At 38.9% G+C, this 25,911-nt stretch overlaps 1 protein-coding gene across 8 annotated transcripts in view; it reads left to right on the top strand.

Annotated features, from left to right (window-relative positions):
• The window catches only part of MAPRE2 (microtubule associated protein RP/EB family member 2), a 127,720-nt gene that overhangs the window by 11,470 nt on the left and 90,339 nt on the right, over positions 1 to 25,911 (top strand). For 5 of the 8 annotated variants that reach the window (XM_067553816.1, XM_067553813.1, XM_067553815.1 and 2 more), the window contains exon 2: positions 15,384 to 15,445. Coding sequence is in view for 1 of the 8 variants with exons in the window: in XM_067553807.1 (XP_067409908.1) it covers positions 1,706 to 1,789; positions 15,384 to 15,445 (146 nt within the window). In the remaining 7 variants the exon portion in view is untranslated. Of the gene's footprint in view, positions 1 to 1,687; positions 1,790 to 14,764; positions 14,785 to 15,383; positions 15,446 to 25,911 lie in introns of those variants that run through there. The other 3 variants (XM_067553807.1, XM_067553810.1, XM_067553812.1) reach the window with 3 other exon arrangements.

Raw genomic sequence — 25,911 nt, 5'->3', positions numbered from 1 at the left:
GAGGAAATTACTTAAATAAGGTTTCATAATTGGCAGTTTACATAGCTCTACTGGGTAATCTGGGAAGCTGCCTTTGAATTTACAGATCTATTTCCTCCTCTTTCACTGTGCTCAGTTTCTGGCAAGGGACAGCTCAATAGGATGTGGTCTCCTTCCCCAAATTAGCATTCAGCAACAGGCAATCTCTAAACAAAGTGAACAACTTTTGTAGCTCAGATAAACTCTACTGAATTTTGTAATTCAGCCACCAAAGAAGGCCAAACTATGAACGTTCAGCCACAGATGGAGACATGGGTCATCTATGCTATAAGAAATTAGGGTTAAAGTCAAAAGTAGTATTTGATATCACTTTGTCTGCATTGTAGAAACCCAACAGTAGTGATAGTGAAAGTTCGTACAATAGCTCATTTAGCAGAGCTTCCTGTTATCATGAGGATTTCTTCTTTTTTTCAACTGACATTTCAAGTCAGTTTTCTTTGAGGGGAAGGAGGGTACTAATTTTAGTGCTCTGATTCTAAAAATGCATATTGGAGTTTTGATTAATTTGTAATGGCCAATTTAGCATTTACAGAGAAATGATCAATGTCACTTTTGTTGAGAAGTGATACATATTTTTCTTCCAATACCTAGTTTTATTTTAAAAATTTCTAAAGAGTATGGAGCAAGCTGACCAATCTAATTCGGAAACAAAACTCATTTCTTCACATAAAGAAGCAAAGATCAGAACTGTTGTCTCTCATAACAACCATTACTTGTGCAGATCCTGTTAATAAGTGCATAATCACCTATTCACTCCCTTGAAAGCACACCAGATGATAGTCAGAGACACTAGAAATGTGGCTGGAATCTTGCCAAGTAGCTCAAGAACTCAGATTTCACATCAGCTTTCATTACAGAATGGTCAGGATCACCTCACATATTTAATAGAAGCATAAAGTTAATAAGTCAAAATAAAGGGCTATGAATACTAAAGATAATTTAAGACCATTAAGGTAGTGACTATATGTCTTGAAAAGACATAAGCTGTTGCTTTTTTTTTTTTTCCCTTGAGGAAAGATAGTTAAACTAGACCAGAAAACTACTAAAATAACCATCTTGGTGAAATTTCTTGTAAGCTAGCTCAGTGCAATGATTCAATAGTATTTACCAGTGATTTTGCTCATATAACAGGCTATAGAGAGATAAGAGTTTATTAATAAGGCTCCCTTTCACACTGGGCTGAGGTTGACCATGGAGCACCACAAAGTGAACGGATACATTAAGTGATCAATAGAGTATGCCTCTTTAAAAGAATACACATCCTCATAAAAAGTTGACAATAAAACCTACTAGATATAGCCATATTTTAGCACTAACCTGCTTGATTTTTGCAAAACAGTTAAGCCTTAAAACAAGAACTACTCCCTACATTACCAACCTGAGTACATAAAGTAAAAGTAAGTATAAACTATACATTCATTCAACCTACTTCTCCCATTTCTAGGTAACTCAAAGGCATAGCAAGCTCATAGAATTCTAAATAGCTGCTCAAAAATCTTTTTATAGCAGCTCCCAAATTCTGGGTGGGATTAGGGGGGCGGAGCTAACCCCATAAGCAGGTTCATAAAAGGGGGTGCCTTTCCAGGGAAATCTACAAGTTAATAGTAATTTGAGTGTTTTGTAGTGAGGTCCCCCCCCCCCCTCTGGTTTTTCCTTCCCTGCTCTTATGCAAAAACACTGTAAATCTTCCCCCAGTGGGGATGATTCTTTAAATAGCTCTCTAAATACATCATACAGCCAACAATGTAAGGTAAGTCATGGAGATTGCTTTACCACATCTCATTCCCTTTTAATATAAAACAATTTTCCTGCCCTTAGCTATGGAGCTAAAAACAATGTGGCTTTCCTTCTACAGCATATTAAAGGATTTTTATTTTTACTGCCCTCTGATTTTGAGTTTTGTTCTCCATAGCCTGTTCTCCTATAAAGCTAACTTGGGGGAGCAAAACTTAAGCTTAACCCCTGCTTCTTAACTTAATAAAGTTGCAAGTTTCCCCTTTCTACAGGCTCTGCCTGAATTTTGAGGGCTAATTCACAACTTCCTACTGTACCAGTCATAGGTGCCTCCAACACCCCTCACCCCCTTATTTCTGTTCCTTTAAAGAATACCTCTTTAAAATGTATTGCTAAAGGATTTAATCTAATCACTGTATTCCCTTCCTATGGAGCACCTGCCCTGGACATCCACCCCACACTTACATAATTAGTTGCAACTTCATGGCCTAACCCCCATTTCATGTCCACCTCAACTAAGCTCCCAACCTTCTGTGGAGAATGTGGGAGGGAAAACCCCCTCTTTGCCTTAGCTAATCTGGCAAGAAAAGAAAACATTCTTTCCTAGCCCCCCTTGAGAGGAGCAACCTGGTATTTAACTCCTTCCCTGCTCTCCCTGGGCCAGGTGAAAGGATTTTTCCTGCACTAGCATGGACCTAAATAGTTTCCCCTCTCTTCCGGTCACTTAGGAGGTATTTGTGGGGGGGAGATGGGTCATCTCCATGCTGACCTGGTATAATACTGCCACAGCAAGTCACTCTCTAGCTCTTAAAGGGGAACACACCTTTTCCAACAAGCCAGACAACAGCCTCCACCACTTAATGTGCTGCGTTGTCCACCTTACTGATACTGCATTTTTTTCACTTATGCCATCACTAAACTTGTAGTGTGTTTAACTTGAATTATGTGGCCACACTTGTCCCCTATCATCAATATTAATCTATGTAGTGTATTCTGAGGGCTGATGCACAATATTGTAATAATAAAATGTCAATAGCTGAGAAGGTAGAGTATCAGTCTAATAGCATAACAATCCAGTGCAGATGAGATTTGTTGGCTTTGTTCTTATACAAGCTGTCTTGATACTCTTGGGCAATGCAGTTGGGTTGTTTGTGGGCATTTTTAATTGCATGATATTTGATTTCAGTCAGTGCTTAGATGCCTTCCAATACATGCTCTGAAATTGATATAGGACTAAATTTTCAATAGCTACAAGATAATTTTGGGTGTCTCTGTTTTTTGGATTTTCTGCTTGATCTTCAGAGGATGGAGTCCTCAGCACTTTCTGAAAACCAGGTCCCTTTAAGCTTTCTGAAATTAGGTACTCCAGTCACCACTTTTGAAAATGTAGGCCTAAATAATACACTAATTTGTAATATCTGCCATTAAAGAACGGATGTAGGAATTAAAATAAGTTATAAACTAGTTTTTTCCAATGTTAACATCTGAGGAATGTTGACAGAAAGAAAAACATTTATTTATTGCAGTTCAGAAAACCAACTGCAGTTCATCCCGGAGAGAATCTGGTTTATGACCCTTGACTTTGGACTGTCCAGCTGCCATTTTTACATGCTAGCAACATGGTCGCTGCTAAGAGAAGACTTAAAAGCAAATTTCAAATTAAAACATGTAAAATTATATTTAAGTTTATAATTCTATTTGATAAATTGTCTGTGAACTCCTTCGAATAATACGTTTGTGAAGTCTAATAATAGTCTAACGACAAACCCTTGTCTATCTTTTCAAAACCTTGAATGCCATTATTCCCTCCTGATTTATGGTTCATGTTTTGTGAATTTATACAGTATATATACATTTTCCCTATAAATATTCTTTTGAAAATATATTTATATAATATGTACACAGCTTTAATGTTTGAATGATTCTTCTCTTTGGCTTTCCTATAACTACCTTCGAGGCTTTTTAGCATCCTGCATGAGAACTGTTCTGTTGGTTTGCTAAGTAATAAATGTGGGGGGGAAAAGCCCATGAAAATTTAGATTACAGTAACTTATATTGCATGTACACTATCAAATATCAAGTATGAAATATGAAAGAATGACCCTCACTATAACAAATATGTTGGGATGCAAGCCATTTGTTCAGAATACTGTGCAGTAGTTATGATTTAGGGACCGGGTTCATTATTGCCATTCGTTATTATGAAGGGCATTATAGCGAGGGTGCTCTGTTCTTTGCTATCAGAAGATCCAAGCAAGAAAAACTGGCTTTCATGTTTTTGGGTGGACTCTCAAGCCAGTTTTTCTCTGCCTTTCTCCCAGATTTGATTGTAGGAATCTTCTGTCCATCATGATCACACTGCTGTGTTCAGGGCCAATCTGTAGACTTTTTAGAAAAGGTTATTGAAAATTTCTGGGGATGGTCCCAAAACGTACGATACATGTTTATGAAGTGTGTTAGTATTCCTCCCACCAAAGCTTAAAGCTGCAGGGAGCCCAGCTGCTTTTGCTGGAGTTGATGCATGGTTGACAATGGTTAAAACAATTCTGAGGGATAATTGCCTGGATAAACTGCAGGACTGGAGTATGCCAGGCTCTTAGCCACGTGAGGGCTTTGTGTGCATCCTGGTGAACTTCAGCACTGAAGTGTTTTACAAACAGAAACTGATTGTCACTGCCACCCATGAGGTAGCTATTATCCCTGTTTTTGAAGTAAGGAAATTGCAACAGTCGTTAAATGACTTGACTAAGCCCACAGTAGAAGCCTGTGTTAGAACTGAGCTTAAAACACAGGAGTACCATGCTCCATTTCTGCACTTATCCACTAGATCCCACTGCCTCTCGTACTGTATAGGTGCCTCTCCCTGTGGGCAAGGTCACTAACATTGACTATGTAGCATAGGAGCTGGCTCAGCTGCATGAAGCTTGCAGGAAGGGAGCTTGCATCAGCGCTAGTGTCTTGGGTGGAAGACTTGGTGGTTTTCCCATCTCTCCCACTGGCTGTGAGCTGATCTGCATTCCTCAAAGCAAACAAGAAACCTGTTGGCATCTGTTGCCGGATTCTTAATATATTGTGATCTTCTGTGGGAGGGCAGTAGTGATGAAATTCTAACCCTAGTGAATGTTTTACATTTGTTTTAAATTTTCAAAACTGTCTTCCTAAGGAAGACTAGAAATTTAGCTCAAAATTTTCCAACTACAGCCCAGTCTAAATCCACATTTCCACACCTAAATACAGTAGCCTTATATTCAGAAGTGCTGAGCTGACTTCAGTGGAAGATGTAAGTGTGCAGAGCCTCTGAAAATTCAGCTGCTTAGTTGGGTGCTTAAATGTAGGCACCCAAGCTGAAAAATAATGGCCCTCTTTTTAAATGAAATCTAAGAGCCTTTAAATTTCTAGGTCCCAAAATCAGGGATACTTCACAGATCCTAAAGCCAGCTCTGGATTCAAGCTTCAGCAAAACTTACTTCATATCATTGAAGTCTCATAAAATAACAGCTTTTCCACATGCTTCAAACCAGCTGTGTATGAAACATACAAGGATTCTAGAACTGTTATAGCACCCGTGACACTTTCATGAGAAGGGGGCTTTTGCATTTTCCTGATCACATCATTGGACCAATCATTCTGTTACAGAGGCTTTTACTTTATGGTGTGTTCTCACATCAGAATCCTGGATATCTAACCAAAGATACTTAGGAGTATCCCTCAAGGGGGCGGGGGGAAAAGCAACAGAAAAGCTAAGGAGAGGCTCTTATTCTCCCTAGAGAAGAAATGCCTGAGACTGTAATAAAAAATTAACATGTCAGCCAACCTCCCCGTCTCTTATGTTGCTGCAGACTGTCACTGGAATCAGGGTTTTTTTAAACTTTAATTCTGGTGGCAATATCTCTTTCCAATTTCTAACCATGCAAATAAGCCAATATTCCCATCACAATGCAGAAGCCTAAAGTTCAGCCTTGTAGCATCTTGTGGAGGTAGGAGTCAACACTGTTAAACAAGGCTATAAGAATATTTAGTACCACTGCAAATATCAATGAATAAAAATTGCTAAAAATGGATATGCCAGCCATCCAGCTGTCTTGTGAAATGTTGCTTAATCAGAGACACCTATGAAGAGTATTTGTCAAATATTTGAAGGCCACATAAGTGAAAGATGTGTTGTGACTAGTATAACACGAACAACCTGCATATTTAGAATAATGTATCAACTCTTCATTGTGGTGCAGAAGCTACAAGTGACACATGAACATGATCAGACAGAGAAATACTACAATGCGGTTCTCAAGTGACAGGGAACTTATTATGTGGGTCATGGAATTGAGGATTTGCTGGACAACAAGAAATGTTGGTCTGACTGATGATAGCATTATCATTTGTCTTTATTTGAAAGGAACTAGTAGCTACTGGTACCGCTTTTTGTCAGTCAAGACAATAAGTCACACAGAAGGGCTGGAAGGAATGCTGATCTCTTACAGTATTTCCTATGAATGAGTTAGAAAAACTCTAACCACCTCCTTGTGTGTTTGCCTGTTGCATTGCAGATCGTACTATGCTTCATTCTATTCAATGGAGGGAAAAAATGCAAATGTTCCTGACCTTATGATATATCCTCAAGAAATATCTCTTCTCACATTAATTTGTCCTCCCCCTACCCTGACTAGAAATTGAGAGTTTGGACAAGGAATTTTTTATTATAAGCAGTTTTCAACCTAAGGTGTTAATGTCTATTTGCAACTTCTGTCGCTTGAAGACTTGGTATAACTTGTCATGCAAGCTGGCTTACATGAGAAACAGACTGACCAGCGTATTTCATGAATGTAATGGTCATTTGAAACTGTTGCCTAGTGGATTTTGCTTTTAATTACCCCAGACTGCAGCAATCCTTTAAGGGACTCTCAGGGTATTTTAAACTCCTTTTAGCTTGTGGTGAGATTGTGATATCCTTGCTCACAGTGATTAGGACCTTACTGCTCATTTAGTACCATTGAAGTCAATGGAACTGTTTGAGGAGTAAGAACTTACTCCTTCTGACAGAGCGCATCAGAAAATGGCCCTTAATGTTTAATATCCCATTGAAGCTAGAATCTATTTACGAACATTTCTGTTTCACCACGGCGCTCACACTGACTGGTTTACTGTTGGGTGGCTCATGATCATGAATACTGGCTTGCAGCCTTTGTTTCAGAAAAGCAATTTTCTTGCACTGGCAGTGGGATAGACTTGATTTCCTAATAGTTCTAACTTTCCATGCAATGGCTTATTTGAGGATTTTGGAAGAGAAGGGCATGAGAAATCAAATGGACTGTACACACAGCTAAGAGAGAATCAAATAATATACCTAGAAACCTTAACACCTTTCAAGCATCTCTGTTGTCCCTTCTTTTTCACAGGTATGGTAGTACTACAGGTATAGTAGTACTTTTCTAATTCCCTGTAATTGTATTAATCTGTCACAAAGTATCAGTGATGAGAAGGGCAGTTGGTAGATCTAAAAGGGGATATGAACTAAGAAAAGTTTGGGAACCTCTGTTCTAGAGAGTCATGAAGACTTCAGTTGCCTGAACACAAATTTAAAGTCTTTTGGGCTTAGCCAGGTAACTTACAATTTCTGTCCCTAAGTGACTATTTCACCAAAACTGATCTGATCTAATTATGATAACTACAATATGCATTCATATTTAAGTTGCCTCTTCTAATGTTTTTGAACAGTGTTGAATTTCTTAGGGCATCATATTCAGTAGTAAATTGGACAATATGGAAGCACATGAAAAACTGTGTGTTTGTAATGTAGTGGTGGATTTTGTTGACCCACCTTGTTCACAGGGTTGAACAAACACTGCCTGGGAATGCTGACTGATTCTTCCTGACTCACTGTGGTGGGTGTGGCTCAGTATTTCCAGCAGAGAGATGAGGGAGATGAGTATGGCTCTTTGAGCAGAGTGAACTAGGGTCTATGGTGGAGAGGTCTCTTCAGGGAAATCCTAAAAACAGCTAGTCTGGGGTGGAAAGCATAGGTTGAGGCTTACAATGGAGTTAACAATAAAGCTAGTGGGAGGGATATTCAGACTAAATAGTGTGCACATTAACTCTGTTCAGAATAGAGTGGAAACTCCACTTGCTTATGTAGATGTTGTTGGGCCGTTTAAAGAAATGATTTGCACACTTAAGAATTGTAATACACCTCAGTTCTGAGCAGCAATATCTAGTAAAGGTACTTGCCATTGCAGACTAACAGTGCTAAAAGAAGTTTGTTATATGACTAAATGTATAAGAAGTAGGGGGTCTGATCCTGCAGCCCCTTATTTATGTTCAAACAGATGTGTGTTTAGTGAGTAAATGATTTGTTTATCTAGCACAGTTTACTATAATTGTTAGGCTGAAAAGTGCTATTGGCTGCCATCAAGGGAGTCTTGGTTCCAAAGACAGTCACAGACCTCACTGAAGCCAACAGGCATGCCACACTTCCAAGTTCAGCTGGAGCTGAACATTTCACTTAATAAAAATAGATGGAGACTGTGGGGCAACTGCCTGAGGCACGAGGCTGCACAGTGGGTCAGCTGTATGAACTGAATGGTTTACCTGGTTGCAATCGCAGGGGTTAGGATGTCTGTTGCTGCCTGTGTCTGTCAGAGACAAAGGGCCAGGAGAAGTTCTGAGTGTGACCCTAAGAGAAAGCAGGGGGGCAGGTCCTGGGGCACATAACCATAGATGGCACATACCTCTTCAATTTGGGGAGGCTGGTTCCCCCTCCCCCCTCTCCCGAGGTCCTGCCCATGCTTGGCCCCCTCCCACAAGGCCCCCTGCCTGTGCTGCTCACTCCCCTCTTTTGTGCCCCTTCTTCCCACCCCGCTCCACCTCCACCCCTGAGCCCACCCCCCCACTTGCTCCTGCGGGGAGTGTGGGGTGGGGAGCAGAGGTGAGAAAAGGTGAAGCACAGGCGGGACTTCGGGGGCAGAGGCCGAGCAGGAGCTTCTGGTGTTGGCTTAGCCTGCCTCCCCAAGCCTCTTATACCCGCCACGCATGCACATAACTTGTTGGAGTGGCACACTGGCAGATTTTTGAGCAAGGGAACTGCCTGCTACTGTTTGCTGTGTGCTGGGGAACAGGACTTTGTAAATAAACAAGAATACAGCACAAATAAACCTGACTCACATAATCAATTCCTCTTCTTAACAGTAACAACTCTGCAAGGCCCTGAGTTTTGGCTACTCATTTGGGCCAAAGGGGCAATGTTATTTTCTAGTTATAAAAAACTGGCACATTTAGAAATTCAGTGAACTCTAGGAGAAGCACATATGGGTGGTGGAAGGGCTACATTAGAAAGGCACAATGATGAAAGTTAGCCACCTTTCAGTTTTCTGGATTTTTCAGTTCTTACTTTATTGGCCCTATTTTGTTTCCATAAATCTTTCTGAATACTAAAAACTTTGTCTATAAATGAAAAGCTACTGTGGCCTGCTGAGTATTGTATATAAAACCCCTTAACAACTGATAAATACTGGGCGTGCATTAACACTAGGTCAGAGTCCAAAGGAGCTATTCCAGCCATTTAAGTGATGTCAGTGTTCTTACTTACAACCTGGCCAGCACACAGAAAACAGTATGAACGTATGGGAAAGGCAGAAGGGGGAATAACTGGGCAGCTGAACTCTGTACAATGCAGCAATGATTTTTTTGAACAGATTTAAATGAGGAGATTGTGGTGGTTCAGCAAACCAGGAGTGGGAGAGCTCTCCCTGGATAAGCAAATAAGAAATGGGCTGTTCTCTCTGATATCAGAACTCATGCAGGGATTTAAATTCAGCCTGAAACCATAGAATCTTTTTGGTTTTTCCCTTTATTTTCTTTACACTCTTTTCTACTGAATGGAAAAGAATTGTTGTTTTCAGTTAATACTCTGGGCTATGCATGTTATGATATATCTGGACACACATGAGTTAAGGTGACCCAAGAAATTGCTTAGACCAGGGATCATCAATAGGCAGACCACAGGCCGAAACCCGGACCACCAAATTATTTTGAATGGACCATTACATTTTTTTATTTACTTATTATTATTCCTATTTTATTTATTTATTGTTGTGTGAAAAATGTTTCTCTGGAGTCTGGACCTTGACCAAGAAATTTGGACCTTGACAAAAAATAGACTACCCCGGGCTTAGACTAAATACCTTAATAGCTACCTTTATGTCTACCAAACTGATTTGCTTCAATAAGGCCAGTAGTTCTAAAGGTAGGAACATTGTAAACTATCAAAATAATTTTGAAAGTTGCATACTCAGTTTGCTGTGAATTAATTTACTATGCCTCGCTAAGAGTATAGTACGTCTTTAAACAAAATTTTCCCATCATGCAATATTCAGTAATTTATAATCCTTCAGAAATAGCTTTGGTAATTCAAAAATCAATGATTGCTAATTCTCATCTGGCTCTCCATGTTAAGTTTCTAACTGTAGTAGTCTTTGCAGTAGCTGTGACTTAAAGAAATGTCAGTATAATTTCTTTAAATGGGAAAAACTGAGAGTTTTTTACCTCTGCCAAACTAAAAACCCAAAGAATTTTGCTTAAACTTCCTTATTTTTTTTTTTTTAAAAACCCTGCTTATGGCAGACATAAAGCTTGAGAAATTTCAGCCACAGAAATAAATGTACTGTAACACAAAGTATGTGCAAAGGGACATATAATGGAAATTTTATCTTTAGCTATAGCAGTTACTACCAGCCATCCTCTAATAAGAAGTGTAGGTTATTTCCTGGTTGCTGATGTGCCTCATGCTCTCAACCCCACCTTGTCACTAATATTCAAGTCCTGTCCTGTGCAATGGTCATGGTTACTTTTATAAACTGTAACACATCTAACAGTCTAACATGAAATGATTAAATCTAGTAAATTTTGTTTTTGAGTTTAAAATATAGCTTCAGTCCAGTCTCAAAGAAGTAGTTCAGTGCATTCCTAAATTGAAGACTTGGGTTCAGATCCCACTATTCTTGCCTCATTGTTAGACGCATGGAGTACCAACATGGTGTGATGACATGCACTTGGGTTCAGAAGTAATACCTTAAGTTGTTAAGCATCACTAATACATGACCCAGAACAGAAATCTTATCAATTCCATTCATACTCAAATTACTAACCCAACTCTCAAAGACAGAGTACAGTCTGCTGGTTTAAAAAAAAAAAAAAAAGATCAAAACACATGTTCCATTGGTATAACCTCTGTACAGGAGCACCAGACTAGTGAACTACAACAGACAGATGCGTAACATACTCATTCAGTGATTACACACAAGATGTAGAAGCCAGCAGACATCAGACACATTGAAACTACAAGTAGGAAAGACTTTAATCAGGGTGACAGGAGAAATTGAAATGTGGACATTTTCTACTTCTGGGTACCAAATAAGAAGAGAGACTTGTTCACATGATCAAAAAGTAGGACTGCCTGCTAAAAAAGTGGTGAAGGGAAGAAACCTCTGGGAAGAAATAGTTGCAGGAAGTGTGGCAGCCTGCAATCAAATTAGAAACTAACAATAATGCAAAATGGACACACTTTATAAATTTAATCTACCCAGTTACTACTGTTAGGCCTGTCAGTTAGATAGATACTTAGTGTACTGGCTTGGCAACACTTGTCATACTAATAGTAACAGAAATTACATTAACTGACTCTGAAGGGGGATCTATGGCACCTTTCCAGCTGGAAGATAGTTGTGGTGTCTTGAAGCTTCTACAGAAAAAGGTAGGAAGCCTATAAAATCTGGGAGAGGAATTAGACCTTTATGAGAACACAAGTGTGATCTTCATTCACAGTTGCCTAGATCCTGGATCCATATATTCTATTTACATGCATCTCCATTTTAGAAGAGCTCAACCTAAGAGAATTACACTCCAATGGATGGAGCTGGCTGGCTGCTCTGTGGGGAGGAAAACTAATGCTTTAGTGAGAAAGGCTAGGATATCCTATCCACTTGTTTGTCCTTGTTCTATGCCTATTGGGTTGTTTAGTAGGACAGACTGGATTTAAGAATGTAACACTTTTCTTTTTGATCACTCAGAAGATATATTGGTGATTTTATAAACAAGTGGAGGCAAATTTTTAGCAGCCTATAGACTTTTTCATGCCAATGTGCAAGTTGAAATTAGGGCACTGGAAGGGAATCAAAACAATCAGATAAAAATGTGTTTTAAATTACTAAGGCATAAAGAGGCATGAAAAATCTGTCACATGGGAGTTGGTAATTGTCAGATGTTTGTCAGTGTCTTTCCTAGGAATAGATCTGAGTCAAATGAGGATACCTTTGATTTTTTGGAGTTGAAGGGAACACTGAATTCAGCTCTATTCCTACAATTGCTGCTGCTATTTTACCTCCCATAATATTGGTAGTTTTTAGATAGTCCAGTTAATCTTTACCAGTTTGTCTTTCATTCAGCAAAATGATCTCCTACCTCTGTGTTTGCTAGTTCACACTTTATGGCTATGACTGAGAGTATGTCCACATTCCAGTCAAAAGTATGATTGCAGCGCACAAAGAAGTGCTCATGCCAGCTTTCCCCAAAGCTAACTTGAGCAAAAATAGCAATGAAGCCATGTTAGGACAGGTGGCGGCTGCTCAAGTTTGTAACCAGGGTTAGTTTTTTTCCTTTCTGCTGTTTGATTGTCTTCAAGTGTGTGGAATTTTGTTTCCTACCTACATCTCATAGTTGCCCTCTGGGATAGGGCCAGATCTGATGGCTACAGGAGAGTAGTCTATTTGAGTCCGGGGGGGGCAGCCCGCTAAAGGGCAAAAGTAGCCAATGCAACCACCTATGCTGCTGCAGCGTCACTGCTATTGTTACTTGAGCTAGCAAATTAGATCAAAACTAGCTCAGGTATGTTTACACATGCCACAATCTCACCTCTTTGTTGCAGTGAGATATATTCTGAATTTATCCATTTCTGCAACCTGTTGTGCCTAGGGTAGTCATTCATGGTGCAAACAGTTACTGCCAGGCACTTTTGGTCCCTTTAAAATTCCCTTCCAATTGCTAAAAATTGTTTTTATAACATGTTTTCTCTTTGCATAAAGAGGTGAAGACATTCAAAGCCAAAGGAGGAAACTTCTTAGCATGCAGAGCTCCTGTCTTTTTTGTATTACAATATGTTGTATGGATTGCATCATGTAGCATTAAATTCCCAGTGCTTGAAAAAAATCTGCTTAATAGGATGGGAAGCATCCAGTCCACTGAGACAAAGAAGGACCCTGGGATTGAAATTCGAAAGAAAATACCTATCCCTGAGTCATTAAGTTCTTAAAAATACACACCCAAATGTAAAGTCACCTGATTCAATCGGTAGAGTTGAAGGGAAGGGGGGGAGGGGGGAATTTTGGCAAATAGTTTTTTTTTTCCTGAAAAATGCAGTTTTGGTTGACTTGAAATTATTCATGAATTCATTGCCATTCGTAGTCATTCATGATGACAATGAATAGTGATTGGGCCAGGAAAGAGTGAGAGTGACTCTGTAGCCTAGTGGTTAGACAATTCACCTGGGAGAGCCAAGTTCAAGTCTCTGCTCCTATGACTCACCATTCATACAAAGTGGAATTGCTTCAAAAGGAGAGAGAGAGAGGCATCTTCCCTGCCCCCTCTCTCCTGTTTTGTGAATCTAGGGCTTTTCTATATGAACACTTGGTGTGTAGCAAGCGGCAGGGGTGTAAATTTACGTTACATTAGTCTGATGCACACTAGCAATCTGTGTGGACCCTAACAGTTTCCTAGTGCATTTTGATCTTTGAAACAGGAATAGATCAAAGCACACTAGGGAATTTATAGTGCACGGCAGCAGGGGCCACATGGACAGTTAATGTACAGCAGGCTAGTTTGAGGTTTCATGTCCCAGCTTGCCACGCACTATTTATGTAGACAAGCCCTAGTTCTCCTTTGCTTTTGTTAAAATGCCCAAAATTGAAACAAAATTGAGTTAGAGTCAACAAAATATTCTTTTTGGCCTTCTCAATAATTTATAACTTTTCAATTGGCTGAAAATTTTGAAAAATTAGTTTTGGTTCAACACAAAATTAAACATTTTTCATTTTTTAGAACTGCTCGCAAAACAAAAAATGTATTATCCACCCAGCTTTAGTTAACAGCATTCTGTAACCTCACCTCTCAGCCCCACATGAACAGCTGTGGAATACAGCAATATAAGGAAAAGTAGGCAATCTACAATGTTGTCTGCCTCTCTTCTCGGACTCTTGTTCTGTTTCCTTTTCTTGACTTTTCTTTTTCTCTCTCCTTATCCCTTCTTTCTATTCCTTTTTTTCTTTGAAAAATTATTGGATTTTTTTCAAGAAGACTTAAAATGTAATAAGTTCTTATAAAGCACAGTATGTGTATGCAGTACTTTTCAAAACATTGAATAAGACACACTACCTGCCTCAGAGTTTATAACCTGACCATTTTTCTTACATTCTTGATTCATTGCATATGCTTTTCTGAAAATCTTAAATTAACAAAATTAAACTTGAACTAGATAGAGAAACATCCATCTCATGTTGTGATCTCTCTCTTTCTCTTCCTCTTGATTATTTCCCTGCTTCCTCTCCACCTTACTGCCATTTTATTATTCTCCCCCACACCCTTACCAGAGTAGAAGGAGTTAATGTAGGTAGGTGCCTTAATAGGCAAATGATTTTCAAAGCAGGTCCCTGCACTGGGCTACTTAGTGGAAGTCTGAAGTCCTGAGAGCGAAAGTTTGGGATTGTTAATTTATACAATTATTTAAAGAACCTGTATAGAATGCACTCTTCATTTATACTGTTTAACATGCTGGTGTGATTCAACAGCATATTCCATTAAACAGGCAACAGTCATGCTCTTAGTTTATGAAAAGGAAACGAAAAACTTTTTTTTTTTTTTTTTTTTTTTGGAAGTCCTACGAGTGCAACTTAACCTTTCATGTAAGGCATTGACTACATGAAAAAATTCATCATATGATGGTTCCCTTCAAAAGCTGCTCAGTTTCCGTAGGTAATTAAGTAATGTTACCTCAGTATTTTCACTATACCATAGATATTGCCTTCTCTGTATATAGGGAAGTACAGTATAGGAAACATTACATAAACTGAGGTAAAGTTATGTAGCTGCATAAGGTAAAACTAGAAAGCTTTTAAGGGCAGCCACTGCACCATAATGTAGCATTAGCGAGAATATAGTTTCTGTCTGCAGCGCACACATTTCTCAATGGTAGATCTTTTTTTAAAGTGGGTCAGAACCAGGAAGACCACAGTTTGGTGGAATGCTCGTAAATTCACAGCAATTACGTTCTTGCTGAGAAAAAGCTGGCAAAATTGAGGAGCAGAAATATAAACTCTCAATGTGGCCCTGCATAAGACCTCATAGATTTACTACTATCTAGGAGGCACATATGATTGTTGTGCAGTTGTACCAGACACTGTGCTATTGTGTGAACTCAGCTGAATTAGGGTATTGTGAGGAAGTGTTTCTCCTCTTGTTTCATTTTTAGAATAGACATGGCTGTTTCATCACTGCATATCCCATATAGACAAAGACCATTCATTATTTTTTCCTATCTCCTTCCTGGGCTAATTGTCATGTTTTCCTTCTAGTACCAAATTGCTGCAAGGAATACTTCATTCCGGCAACCAGGAAAAGTGCTTGGATGCTCAAAGTAAGTAGTTTATTTCTCTTTCTGTGGTGTGATAAAAAGTACAATATATTGTGACTGATGTTAAAAAGTAATGAGGGATTGACTTAATTGACCTGCTGTTTAAAAATGTGAACAGAATCAAAGCAACAGTTGGGTGGCATTCAGTATACCGATAGTTAGTGAGATTTTTTAAAGCAAGAATAGATAGGTACAAGTCAGAATAAGGTGGTGCATCTAAGTGGTGGTATCCATGCAATGCAAATTAATTGCAGTGAATTCACAGCTAGCAGCACCAATGACAACTCCTTCCAGAAATGTTTTTTTAAAATATTACAAATGTGTGGGGAATAAAGGAGGCGGTGGTATCATCAATAAATAGAAGCCAAAGGTGAGAGAGCAATCTTTTCTCTCCCTATCTTCCCTTTTCTTTTTTCTCTCTCCTCTTCCTTGTTTCACCCTCTTTCCTGCATCAGGAGCTTTGGTGGCAAACTATCTTATGATCTCTCTCTAATACTAATTTTATTTCATTAAGATAGTAGCTAAGTTAAAAAATAATGCTGCCTTCCCAATTTTAAATGGAGAAAGAGAGAACTAGACCAAATGGTACTGCACATGGTTAATAATGCATATCCGATAAGGAGCAGCTCTTTGTAAATTTTTAATTAGTTGTGGATTGGACACTAGGTTAATCTATCCAGCAGCCTCCAATTTGTCATGTTTGTAATTTGCATAGTCATAATTTGACTCATGTAGGAACAGCTGAGAACAATGATACAATTAGAGGTAGCTCCACAAGATGGCAATGTTTCAAAAGTCTTGAAAAAGGATATGCCCTGAACAGGAGCTGCTGTTGATAAAAGAAACATTGTCACCTTAACTTTCTTTAGTATCATTGTTATCAAATGTCTGTCTTATTACACAGCCTGAATTCTAAACTTTCTCCAAAATGGAGTCTATAATACACTATTATATAGGGTTTTTTAATAAAAACACTTTCTGGCATGCAGTGTGATACTGTCAAAGTATGTGTACATATGTATTCTCTCTCGGTAAAGTACACAGAGTACAGTTCACTGTGTGGCATTATATCTTATGTCACATATCTTAAATAGCTAGCTCCAAATGTGCGCATGGCACTTAACATATATATAAAATGACATATGCCTGCTCAGACAAACTTTTAGTTTAGAACTCACCGACAGTGTAACACCTGCCAATGCTTGAAAGTCAGTCAATGTTACCATTTATAAAGTCTGACTTTGATGGGGGCATGAGGCATGTCTCACTTACTAGAATATTTTATTTATGTTTTATATTTAAGCAAAGATGAGCCATATTTTTCCTGTCCTCTATAAATGATATTAAAGCTTGTTTCACAATGGGACTAGGGAGCTGGGTCAACTGTTGACTAAGGGTTTTGAATATCTTGAAACAGCTCAGACCTGTTTGTAAACAGGTGCTACAAATGCACCGTTGATAGTTTTTTTAGCTCGAATCAACAGGAGGGGATACCTAAAAGGTAATCAGTGGCCCCCAGAAATGTTTGCAGAGGATTGGAGTATGTTGATATAAGAACGGCCATACTGGGTCAGACCATCTAGTTCAGTATCCTGTCTTCCAACAGTGGCCAATGCCGGGTGCTTCAGAGGGAATGAACAGAACAGGTAATCATCAAGTGATCCATCCTGTTGCCCATTCCCAGCTTCTGGCATAGGTTAGCGTTAGAACAGGTCCTGGGAAATGAAGAATTGGAGCCAAATCTTGTTTAATGGGGAGAGGGGAAGGGGGAACAGTTGAAGAGGAGAAGACTGAAATGGGGATAGGAAGAGCTGCAAAGGGATAACTGCAGACATTAGAAGCTGAGAATCTCAAGTGATAAGAGCTGAGAGAATTTCAGAGCAACTAGGAGATATATGCAGTATATTTAAATGGGGAGTTTTCATACTAAGAACAGTAGACAATTGCTATAGCACAAAAGGAGTTGAAAGAGGTCTGGAATGAGTAAGAGATGAAGCAAAGGATCTGGGCCACATGAAGAAGCTGAGAAACTCAAAGCTGTGGGAATTCTAATGGATTCTCCCCTCTGCACCTTGGTTCCTTGTTGCTACTAGAGATAGGCCTGCACCAGGGGGAGTGCCTAATGTAGACTGGCCATGGCATTTTAATCACCATATTTTCTATCCTTGCTCAGAAAATGTCTGGATGACTCTATTAAAACACTCACAGCTGCAATCAACCTGGTTATACTAGTATTCCCATGGGTGGTTGTGAAACAGTAGGAAATCTGAAGAAAGCTACTAGTGTAGAGACAGCAGGGATATAGTCTGCTTTACAAAAATCTGCTTGTGACTACACATTGCCTAATAAAATTTATCTGGGACACACAGATTTCCTGGAGTGAATAGTCCCACCCTCACACCAACAGGCGGCTTTCCAGAGTATTCCCTCTGGCTGCTGCCTACTATATAGCCTTTCCTCCCAAAATCCCTGGAACTCTGTAGCACAGTGAATATCAAAATAAAATCCCAGCTAGCAGCTTTTTAATACCAGAGGTTCATTACACTACTATAAAGGTAGCTGAGCTGTAACTGTACATGGTCCAAATCCAGGTTTTACATATCAAAATGCAATGGCATTTTGTTGCACTTTCATGTTTCATTTGCAGCTCTATGGTGATTTTTGGGTTGTGGGTTTTTTTGTTTTGTTTTGTTTAGTTGTTAAAGCTGTAGGGCTAGCCATATAGGGAAGGAAGTTCAAGTGTCCAAGCAGTTTTACAACTTTCATTTAGAATACTCCCCCAGGATATGTAGAAAATGCTTTCATTTGCAGTTAAACATACAATGCATTAAGCAGGAATTTTAAATGAACAGATTTAGAATGCATTCTAACATCACAAAACTATTCCTGTTACTATGGTGCTTTATATTACAAGTTTACTTGCAGTTATTCAGTATTTTCTTGCTAGCAGTACAGACAGTCAAAAGCATCTCAATGTGGATTAGAAAACAGAATTTGTTCAGGAAAGGAACACAATAAAACAACTTCAATATCCTGATAGATTTTCCTTGCTTCACTAAAGTGAAAACTTTCTAAATCTGTATCTGATAAGAGGCTTTCATTATTTGCTCTGCTTCTTGCATGTAAAAAACTTATGCTTGGTTACTTGAAAGCAGGAAGAGTAGAGGAACACTCTTTCCTTGGGAGGGTGGGGGGAAGGTTCCTCTGCTTCTCCCGCATCTTCATTATTAGCCAAAGGGGGGGGGTCACTAAAACCAGTCACTTTAATCCATTGGCTGAATGCATTGCTTTCACAGCATTTCCATCCTGTGGAAACTGACTTGGGGTCTCCCAAAAGTCAGTGCAGGGTAACATCCTATGATAGTCACACCTACATAAAGAAACAATTATTTCATGGTCAGTTTTGATTTAACATGAGAAGAGAGCTGTAGTTTGGATCTAAATTTTGTACCTAAAGGACAAAGTTATCTTAGCTAACCAGTACTCTTTCCCTGCTTAAGTTAGTAATTGAATAGCCTGAATATCCTTTTATGGTCTTGTCTGGAAATGTTCTGAACCATAGGGTGACATTTTTTTTCCCCCACTGTCCTAATACCAGGAATTATCCCACAGTAGTTCATCAATGCAACTGACTCATCCAAAAAAAAAAAAAAACCCCAAACATCAGTATTTCTTTTAAAAATGCAACATATATATGCTTCTATTCAAAGTTAATAATGACAGTCCATTCTAATGGCCAAGCTATCAATGTTAACTATAACTCATAACTATTAAATTTATGCGTTTTTTGGTACTTGCATTATATAAAATCACCACATAATTTTATAAAATCATGAGCAAAATATATTATCATAATGTCATTGCTACACTTTTGTGTTTATAATATTTAAAAGCCAGGCTTTTAACAGTAAAGCAACTTTAATTCATAGTAAGATAATCCATTTCAGCTTACTGAATTTTGTTAGTAGCTATTCAAAACTATGCATAAAATAAATGGACAATAAAGTAAGGATGGCATCATTATATGGGCTTTTGTTAAATTGATGCTAGATTCTGATTTGTATATAGTGTTTTGCATTTTGTCCATTTCAATGAAGCATTAGTGTATTCAGAGCAGAGAATCCTCAATTGCTCTGCTGCTGTGATTCAGCGGTTTGCGAGAGTTGGCTCATTGGAAATATTTGTGGCTCAATATAGCATGCGCAGATTCTGCAGGAACAAGTTTTCATTTAATAAAAAAGTTTCTACTCTTATCACTGTAAAGAAAACCTTTCTAGTGTGAGCATTGGTGCAAACCAGTGCAGTGTTGTCTTCCTCAGTCTGCAGGCAGTTTGAAACAACCACACAGGGGCATTAATTCCCCCCAGACTAGCTCCATTAATCTTACTGGAGTGTACAAGGATACTGGTGATGCTTTAAAAGTCATCATTTACTATTTAATTGTTGATCATTTTAGCAGATGGAATGAGGTGGGAGTAAAGTGATGGGTTATTATTGGGAATTGCTGCAGGGAAGGATAGGCAGAAGGAAGAAAAGAAGGGACACGGAAAAGGGAGAGAAATGAAAAGAACATGGGGAAGAAGGAAAAACAAATAGCTGAAATAGCAGTGGTCCTAAAGATGAGCATATTTCCCACTAAGTGATGCTGGTGAATATGACAAAATACTAGACATGTTTAACTAAGTCTTTATACAGTAGCTAAATTCTATCTTCTATTCCCTCCTTGCGCAAACTTCTCCTTGATGTCAGTGGGAAATTAGGTGTGGAATGAAGAAAGCACATAGTCTTAAATGTGTTCTCCAGCTACAGGGCCATATTAAAAATGGAATTCAGCTCTCTCTACAGAATGTTTGACAGCCTGTTTTAGTTATAATCTGTTTCTTACATGAATTCTTTAAGAAATGTAGTGGGAGCATCAGATGGAGGGTCCTCTTAAAATATAGTAGTTGCTCTTAACATTTCCAATTTTGCCTTGCAAGTAGGTAACATTACTGCAGTGTAACTGAAACTTGCTTATACTAAGAATGGGGAATGTCTAGGGAATAGCATGAATGCTGAGGGAGCAGTATTTAATTTCATCAGGCAACTGAATATCAAGACAAGGGTCAGGTAGATGTGACAAATTTCTCACCTAATGTTAACTCTAAATGTTGCCTTCATGTATAAAAAGTAAATGCTAATGGCCTGCTCAGCCTATACAGAGTTGTTCTGTCATAACTAATAGTGTGACTAAGCCACAATCACATGGGTTACAGTTTTGATTACAATAAAAGGCGGTATAAAGCAGTGTTTCTCAACAACCAGTCCATGGACTGGCACCGGTCCCTGAGAACTTCCTGACACAGTATAGGAAGCTGGTCCCTGGTATCAAAAAGGTTGAGAAACACTGGTATAAAGCAAAGATTAAGGAGTAGATATTAAAAGTCCCTTTTGTGTTTCAACAGGAACCAAGTACTCTTTGACTTTGAAAATCCCCCTCCAAAAGATGATATATCTTTGTATCATGGCTGTGCTTTGATTTCTAAACTGCCCAGAAAACATTTTATTTTTCTATAAACTTATTATAGCTGGCACCTACCAGTTAAGATTTCAAAAGGGCTTCCACTGGCATTCCATGCATTTATGTAAGTCTCAAATTTGGCTCATCCTCATTAATGGTCTAATCAGAGTGCATGGGGATATACATGTGCAACGTTCTAGAAAACACTACTGCATTATATTGTATGTAAAATGAGATTAATTAATGGCTATCATTGTGCATATGTACAAAGGAGCAGAGTTAAGGCAGTTTATTCAACCTTTACTTTCACATTTCCTGACCTTATTTCTTAACTAAGACCTTAGTATTTTATTTTATTTGTATTTAACATAAAAACAAGTTACCTGTAATTCTTCATAAGTCTAAACCCCGTGTTTCACAGGTGGGTCATTGGTTAATGAAAGGAAGTAAATTTATGTACTTTCAGTATGCTCCTGTCTACCCAAAATAGAGGCACCTGCATTTTTAATAGAGTTCTTTCTTTAAGAGGAGAGAAGTGAGCTTTATATTGGATTTCTTCTGCTCTGTGTAATTTTCTTTAACCATAGTTCTTTAGCAGACATCACACTTGACCTCTATATTCTTGTTCCTGGATGTGTGGAAGTGTTAATTGAATTCTGCTGTAGCCTTTTAAAACTTTTAATTTAGTCAAATTTTAATTCCATTTAATTCTATTTTAATTTATATTTATTTGTGCATTGCTAACATCTTTCTTTCTCCTTTATGCATCCTTCCCTTCATACTTGAGCATGACTTTCTCTTATCACAGACTTCTGAAAGTCACTTATCTCTATTATTCCATCAGTCTCCATCACGACCCATGTTTTCCTCTGGCTCCTGCTAAGTTTAAATTTCAGGGCTGCAGAAAACTGTATAGCAGCTCTGCTAAGTATAATTGTCTATAGCAGGTTAGTATATAAATGCATGTAAGCAGCAACACAGAGGAGAATGTACAGTTTTAGTAAATAGACTACTTATTTCCAGTAAGCTCTATTACGGTGTTTATTAAATCGTGTGTTTAATACAACTCATAACTCTCAAATGTCTTTTAGTAAATGTCCTGCAGTTTGGATGCAAATTTCTTGACATCTTCTGCAAACCACTCGTTGTATTGGTTTTGTTACTGCAGTGTGCTAACATAAACTACAGAGCTGAAGTTCTTCATGCATAAAGTTGTTTTCTGTTCATTTGAAACTTTTTTGTTAATAACACTTAGCATTTATTCAGCACTTTGTCATCTTAGTGTTGTTCAAACATTAATCTTCATCAGTCGTGCGAAAAGGAAAAGTACTACCTTCATTTTCTATAGATGATAGACAAACTAAGACATTGGTTGCATGACTTAACTGGTCAGTGGTGGAATTGTAGTTAGAATTCTTAATTTCTGTCTCCCAGACCAGTCTTCAGTGTGCTAAGCTATTCATTCTTGCTTTCTGTGCTATCTATTTTTGCAGTCTTCTCTAACCTTCCAAAGGGTGAACCCTATGTTTTAGAAATTTAGGGGGTTTTGAGGCTTATTCACTAGCTTGTGAAGTATTTTGAGATTCTCTAGTGGAAGGCTTTGTATAACGGAAGTACATGTTTACACTAGGGCTTGCAAATATTAATCACCTAGCATTCAGAGCTATAACAGATTGGCAAACACTAAGTAGCAAGGTAGGAAATACAGATTTTTAAAATTAACTGATAGCGAAAAACTAGACATGCAGCTCAGATTAGATGTAAGCAATAAGAAGCCTGAAATGCATTTTTTAAAAGTACCTAATAGTAAGAGAACCAAGATAATTTCCGCATTCTAGATTTAGCATGGTGAAATGATTCAGTCAAGTAGATTAACAATGTTCCACAGTTCCCAATAATCTAGTATTTTGTTATATTAGCAGATTGAAGTGTATTATTGATACTTACTTTTAATGAACATTTTATATCCTTTTTTGGTTCATGTGGCTATTACATGTTAGAAATGTTAAACTTGTGGCACAGAGCTGGGAATCAGAAGACCTGTGCCACAGCCAGGGATACTTTGTGACTATAAGCAAGCCATTATGACCTGATTTTTCAGAGGCATAAGGCTTTAATGGGAGCTGCAGTTGCTCAGCACCTCTGAGAACTAGGCCATTGATATCTCTTTGCCTCAGTTTTCACAGCTGTAAAATGAAGATAACTGCCAAAGGGGTATTGAGGTGAAGTTCATTCATCTTTGTAAAGTAGGTTAAGCACCTCAGATGAAAGCACTTAAAAAAAAAAAAAAAGAAAAGAAAGAAAGAAAAGAAAAAATACACAATATTGTTGTGTAATTTCTTGATAGTGTAATTCAGTGAGATATCCAGGGAGTGGAACACTTGCTATAAATTCCTTTTCTTTAGAGCGAATATGTAATACTGTGACAAAGTGGGTGTTTTCTGTAATATTTTTATGGATCCTAAGCATGCCTAGTTTGCCTTTGTACATTGCACAGCTACCCAGGAGATGTCAAAGGGTTAATACAGCTCCTGGAACAGTGCAGGAGACAGGAGGGGTGTGTGTCACCTCCCTGTCTGGATGGAATGAATAGTCATTAAAGAATTGGCTCATACCAAGCCAAATCAAGAGAGGGTCCAGCAAGACAAAGACGCCCCAATGACTAGACAATCAAAACCTAACAGCAGGAAACCCCAGCAGGTAGGACTTGTGAACTGAGCTGGAGAAAAAGGTGTCAAGTGACTGGAAGAAGGGCTGATCTTTTGGAGGGACTCAGGAACGCAGCCATGAGGCGATGGGGGGAGAGATCCAGAGATGGAGTCCATCACAGCTTGGCTGACCCATCATCACACTGGCTAGACAAGGATGGACTGTGGCTTAAATTCACCCCTCTGTGCTAACATAAGGACTTCCAGATTCTATGTGCCAGGTGACTAATAAATGGTTAACTTTTTTTTAAGACTGCCTGTGTCACTGTGAATCTCTCTTGAGAACATTGCGTCCTGAAGGGGGACAGCAACAGCCTCCTGAAGAACTCTCGCTTGGCTGGATTTGCTGCAGGAAGCCATGGAGAGACTGGGCCTTCGGCACCAGCAATCCCTATCTCCGAGTCTTGGAGGTTATGGGTTTGGCCCTGTGGAACTGTATGGGTCCTTTGGCCCAGCACACTAAAGGAGTCACTCCCAGGAGACTGCTTAGAGCCTGGGGTATAGACCAGACCTTGTGACTCTGACAAATACTCATTGTATTAACAACATAAGAGAACTGTTCATGGAATTCTTTGTTCACAGTAAGGAAGTAATCACTTCTTAAAGTGCCAGCCTTCTATCTTCATTTTTCTTAAGCACTGATGTTATAGCTTCTTGACAGGAGTTGGCAAATGTAATGCTCATTGTGTTAGGTTACAATTCCTATGCAACTGTAACTCACAAAAATCCTACCACTGATTCCAGATCTGTTAGCACTGAATGCTGGGTTAGCTTCTAATGATCAGATTTTACTCAGTGTGATGCTTTAAACAGTTTTACTGAACAGTTCCAAAGTTTTTATATTTCCTCTGCTCCATATGTAGAATTTGTACATATGCAACAGGTATTTGTGTGAGGGGTTAAATTTCTTCTACTGTGTGCATAAATGAAATGGCCATTAACTGCAAAACATTTCAGTCAGAATCTTGCAGTATACTATGAACAGAGAATTACCAATCCCAAGAGCCAGCATTCACTTCTTTGGAATCCATTGTGTAACATCAGGGCCAACTCATATTATTCAATTCGACAAGTGAGTTACAGCATTAAAATGATTGCTTGTTGTATGTTGCCTGCCAACAAGGTAAGTGTCATAGAGATATCAGACTCCCATTTTGGACAAGTGCTCCCTTCTTTCTTTTATGTTCTTTAGAATTGTCACAAAAGCTACTAATTTTTTTAAAACCATTCACTGGATGAAAGTGCCATTTGGCTGAAAAGGCTCTCAGAGAATGTATTATAATGATCTCGTAGGGAAGAACACAAGACATGACTTCTCCATGCAGCCTCTTAAATCACTTCTTACAGGTTCTGGCATTTTTTTTCTTTTGCACTTTTCCAGCTCCAACTTACGCCACTTCCGGTAAAACTGAGGGTTTGGGAAGTGGAGAGCAGCCCTAAAATTCCCTAACAGTTTGAAATCCATGAAGAGTCCTTCTGTTATACTTCTCCCCCACTCAGATATTCTCTGCTGTTCCCCCAGGCTTCCAGCCTGATACCACATTTATTTTATAGATTCATTTTGTTTCATGTACAGTGTGGATTTCTGTAGATCTGGGCACAATGTTAAAATGAATAAAATCTGTACAACGTAAAAATTGGACCAAAGCTCAAAACAAAAACCCCTCTCTAGAACATCTTCTCTGCCTTGCACCCAATCAAGCTCTTCTCATTCCCAAAACAAGCCTGGGAATCTAGATTACCTGAGTTATCCTCCCACCCCTAAAGGTGGTCTTCAGGTATGTCTACACTGCAATAAAACACCTGTGACTGGCCTGGATCAGTTGGCTTAGCCTGTGCACTTTAAATTGCAGCATAGATGTTTGGGATCAGTTTGGAGCTAGGGCTCTGAGACCTCACGTGCTGGGGAGAGGAAAAGGGTCCCAGAGCCCGGGCTCCAGCCTGATCCTGATGGTCTATGCTGCAATTTTACAGCCCCACAACCTGAGTCCTGTGAGCCTGAGCCAGCCAACCCACACCACCATGGGTGTCTTGTTGCAGTGTAGACATACCCTTCATGTTCAGTCCTGGCAAACCAAAGTGTGGAAGCTAGTTCCTTTGTTGAGGACTCCCTGCAAAAACATTGGGCTGGATTCCGCACTTTATTATGCCAGAATAAATGTGGAGCAACTCTGAATTTTGCACTGAAATAAAACTGATGTAAATGACATAGGAATCAGGGCTTTTGTCTCCAGCCCTTTTCCGTTTACAATGAGGGATGG

The sequence above is a fragment of the Emydura macquarii genome, unplaced genomic scaffold (assembly GCF_026122565.2).
Source record: "Emydura macquarii macquarii isolate MOO-44397 ecotype Brisbane River unplaced genomic scaffold, CSIRO-AGI_Emac_v2 contig_1477, whole genome shotgun sequence".
Taxonomy (NCBI): Eukaryota; Metazoa; Chordata; order Testudines; family Chelidae; genus Emydura; species Emydura macquarii.
This window is presented reverse-complemented; position numbering and strand designations above follow the sequence as displayed.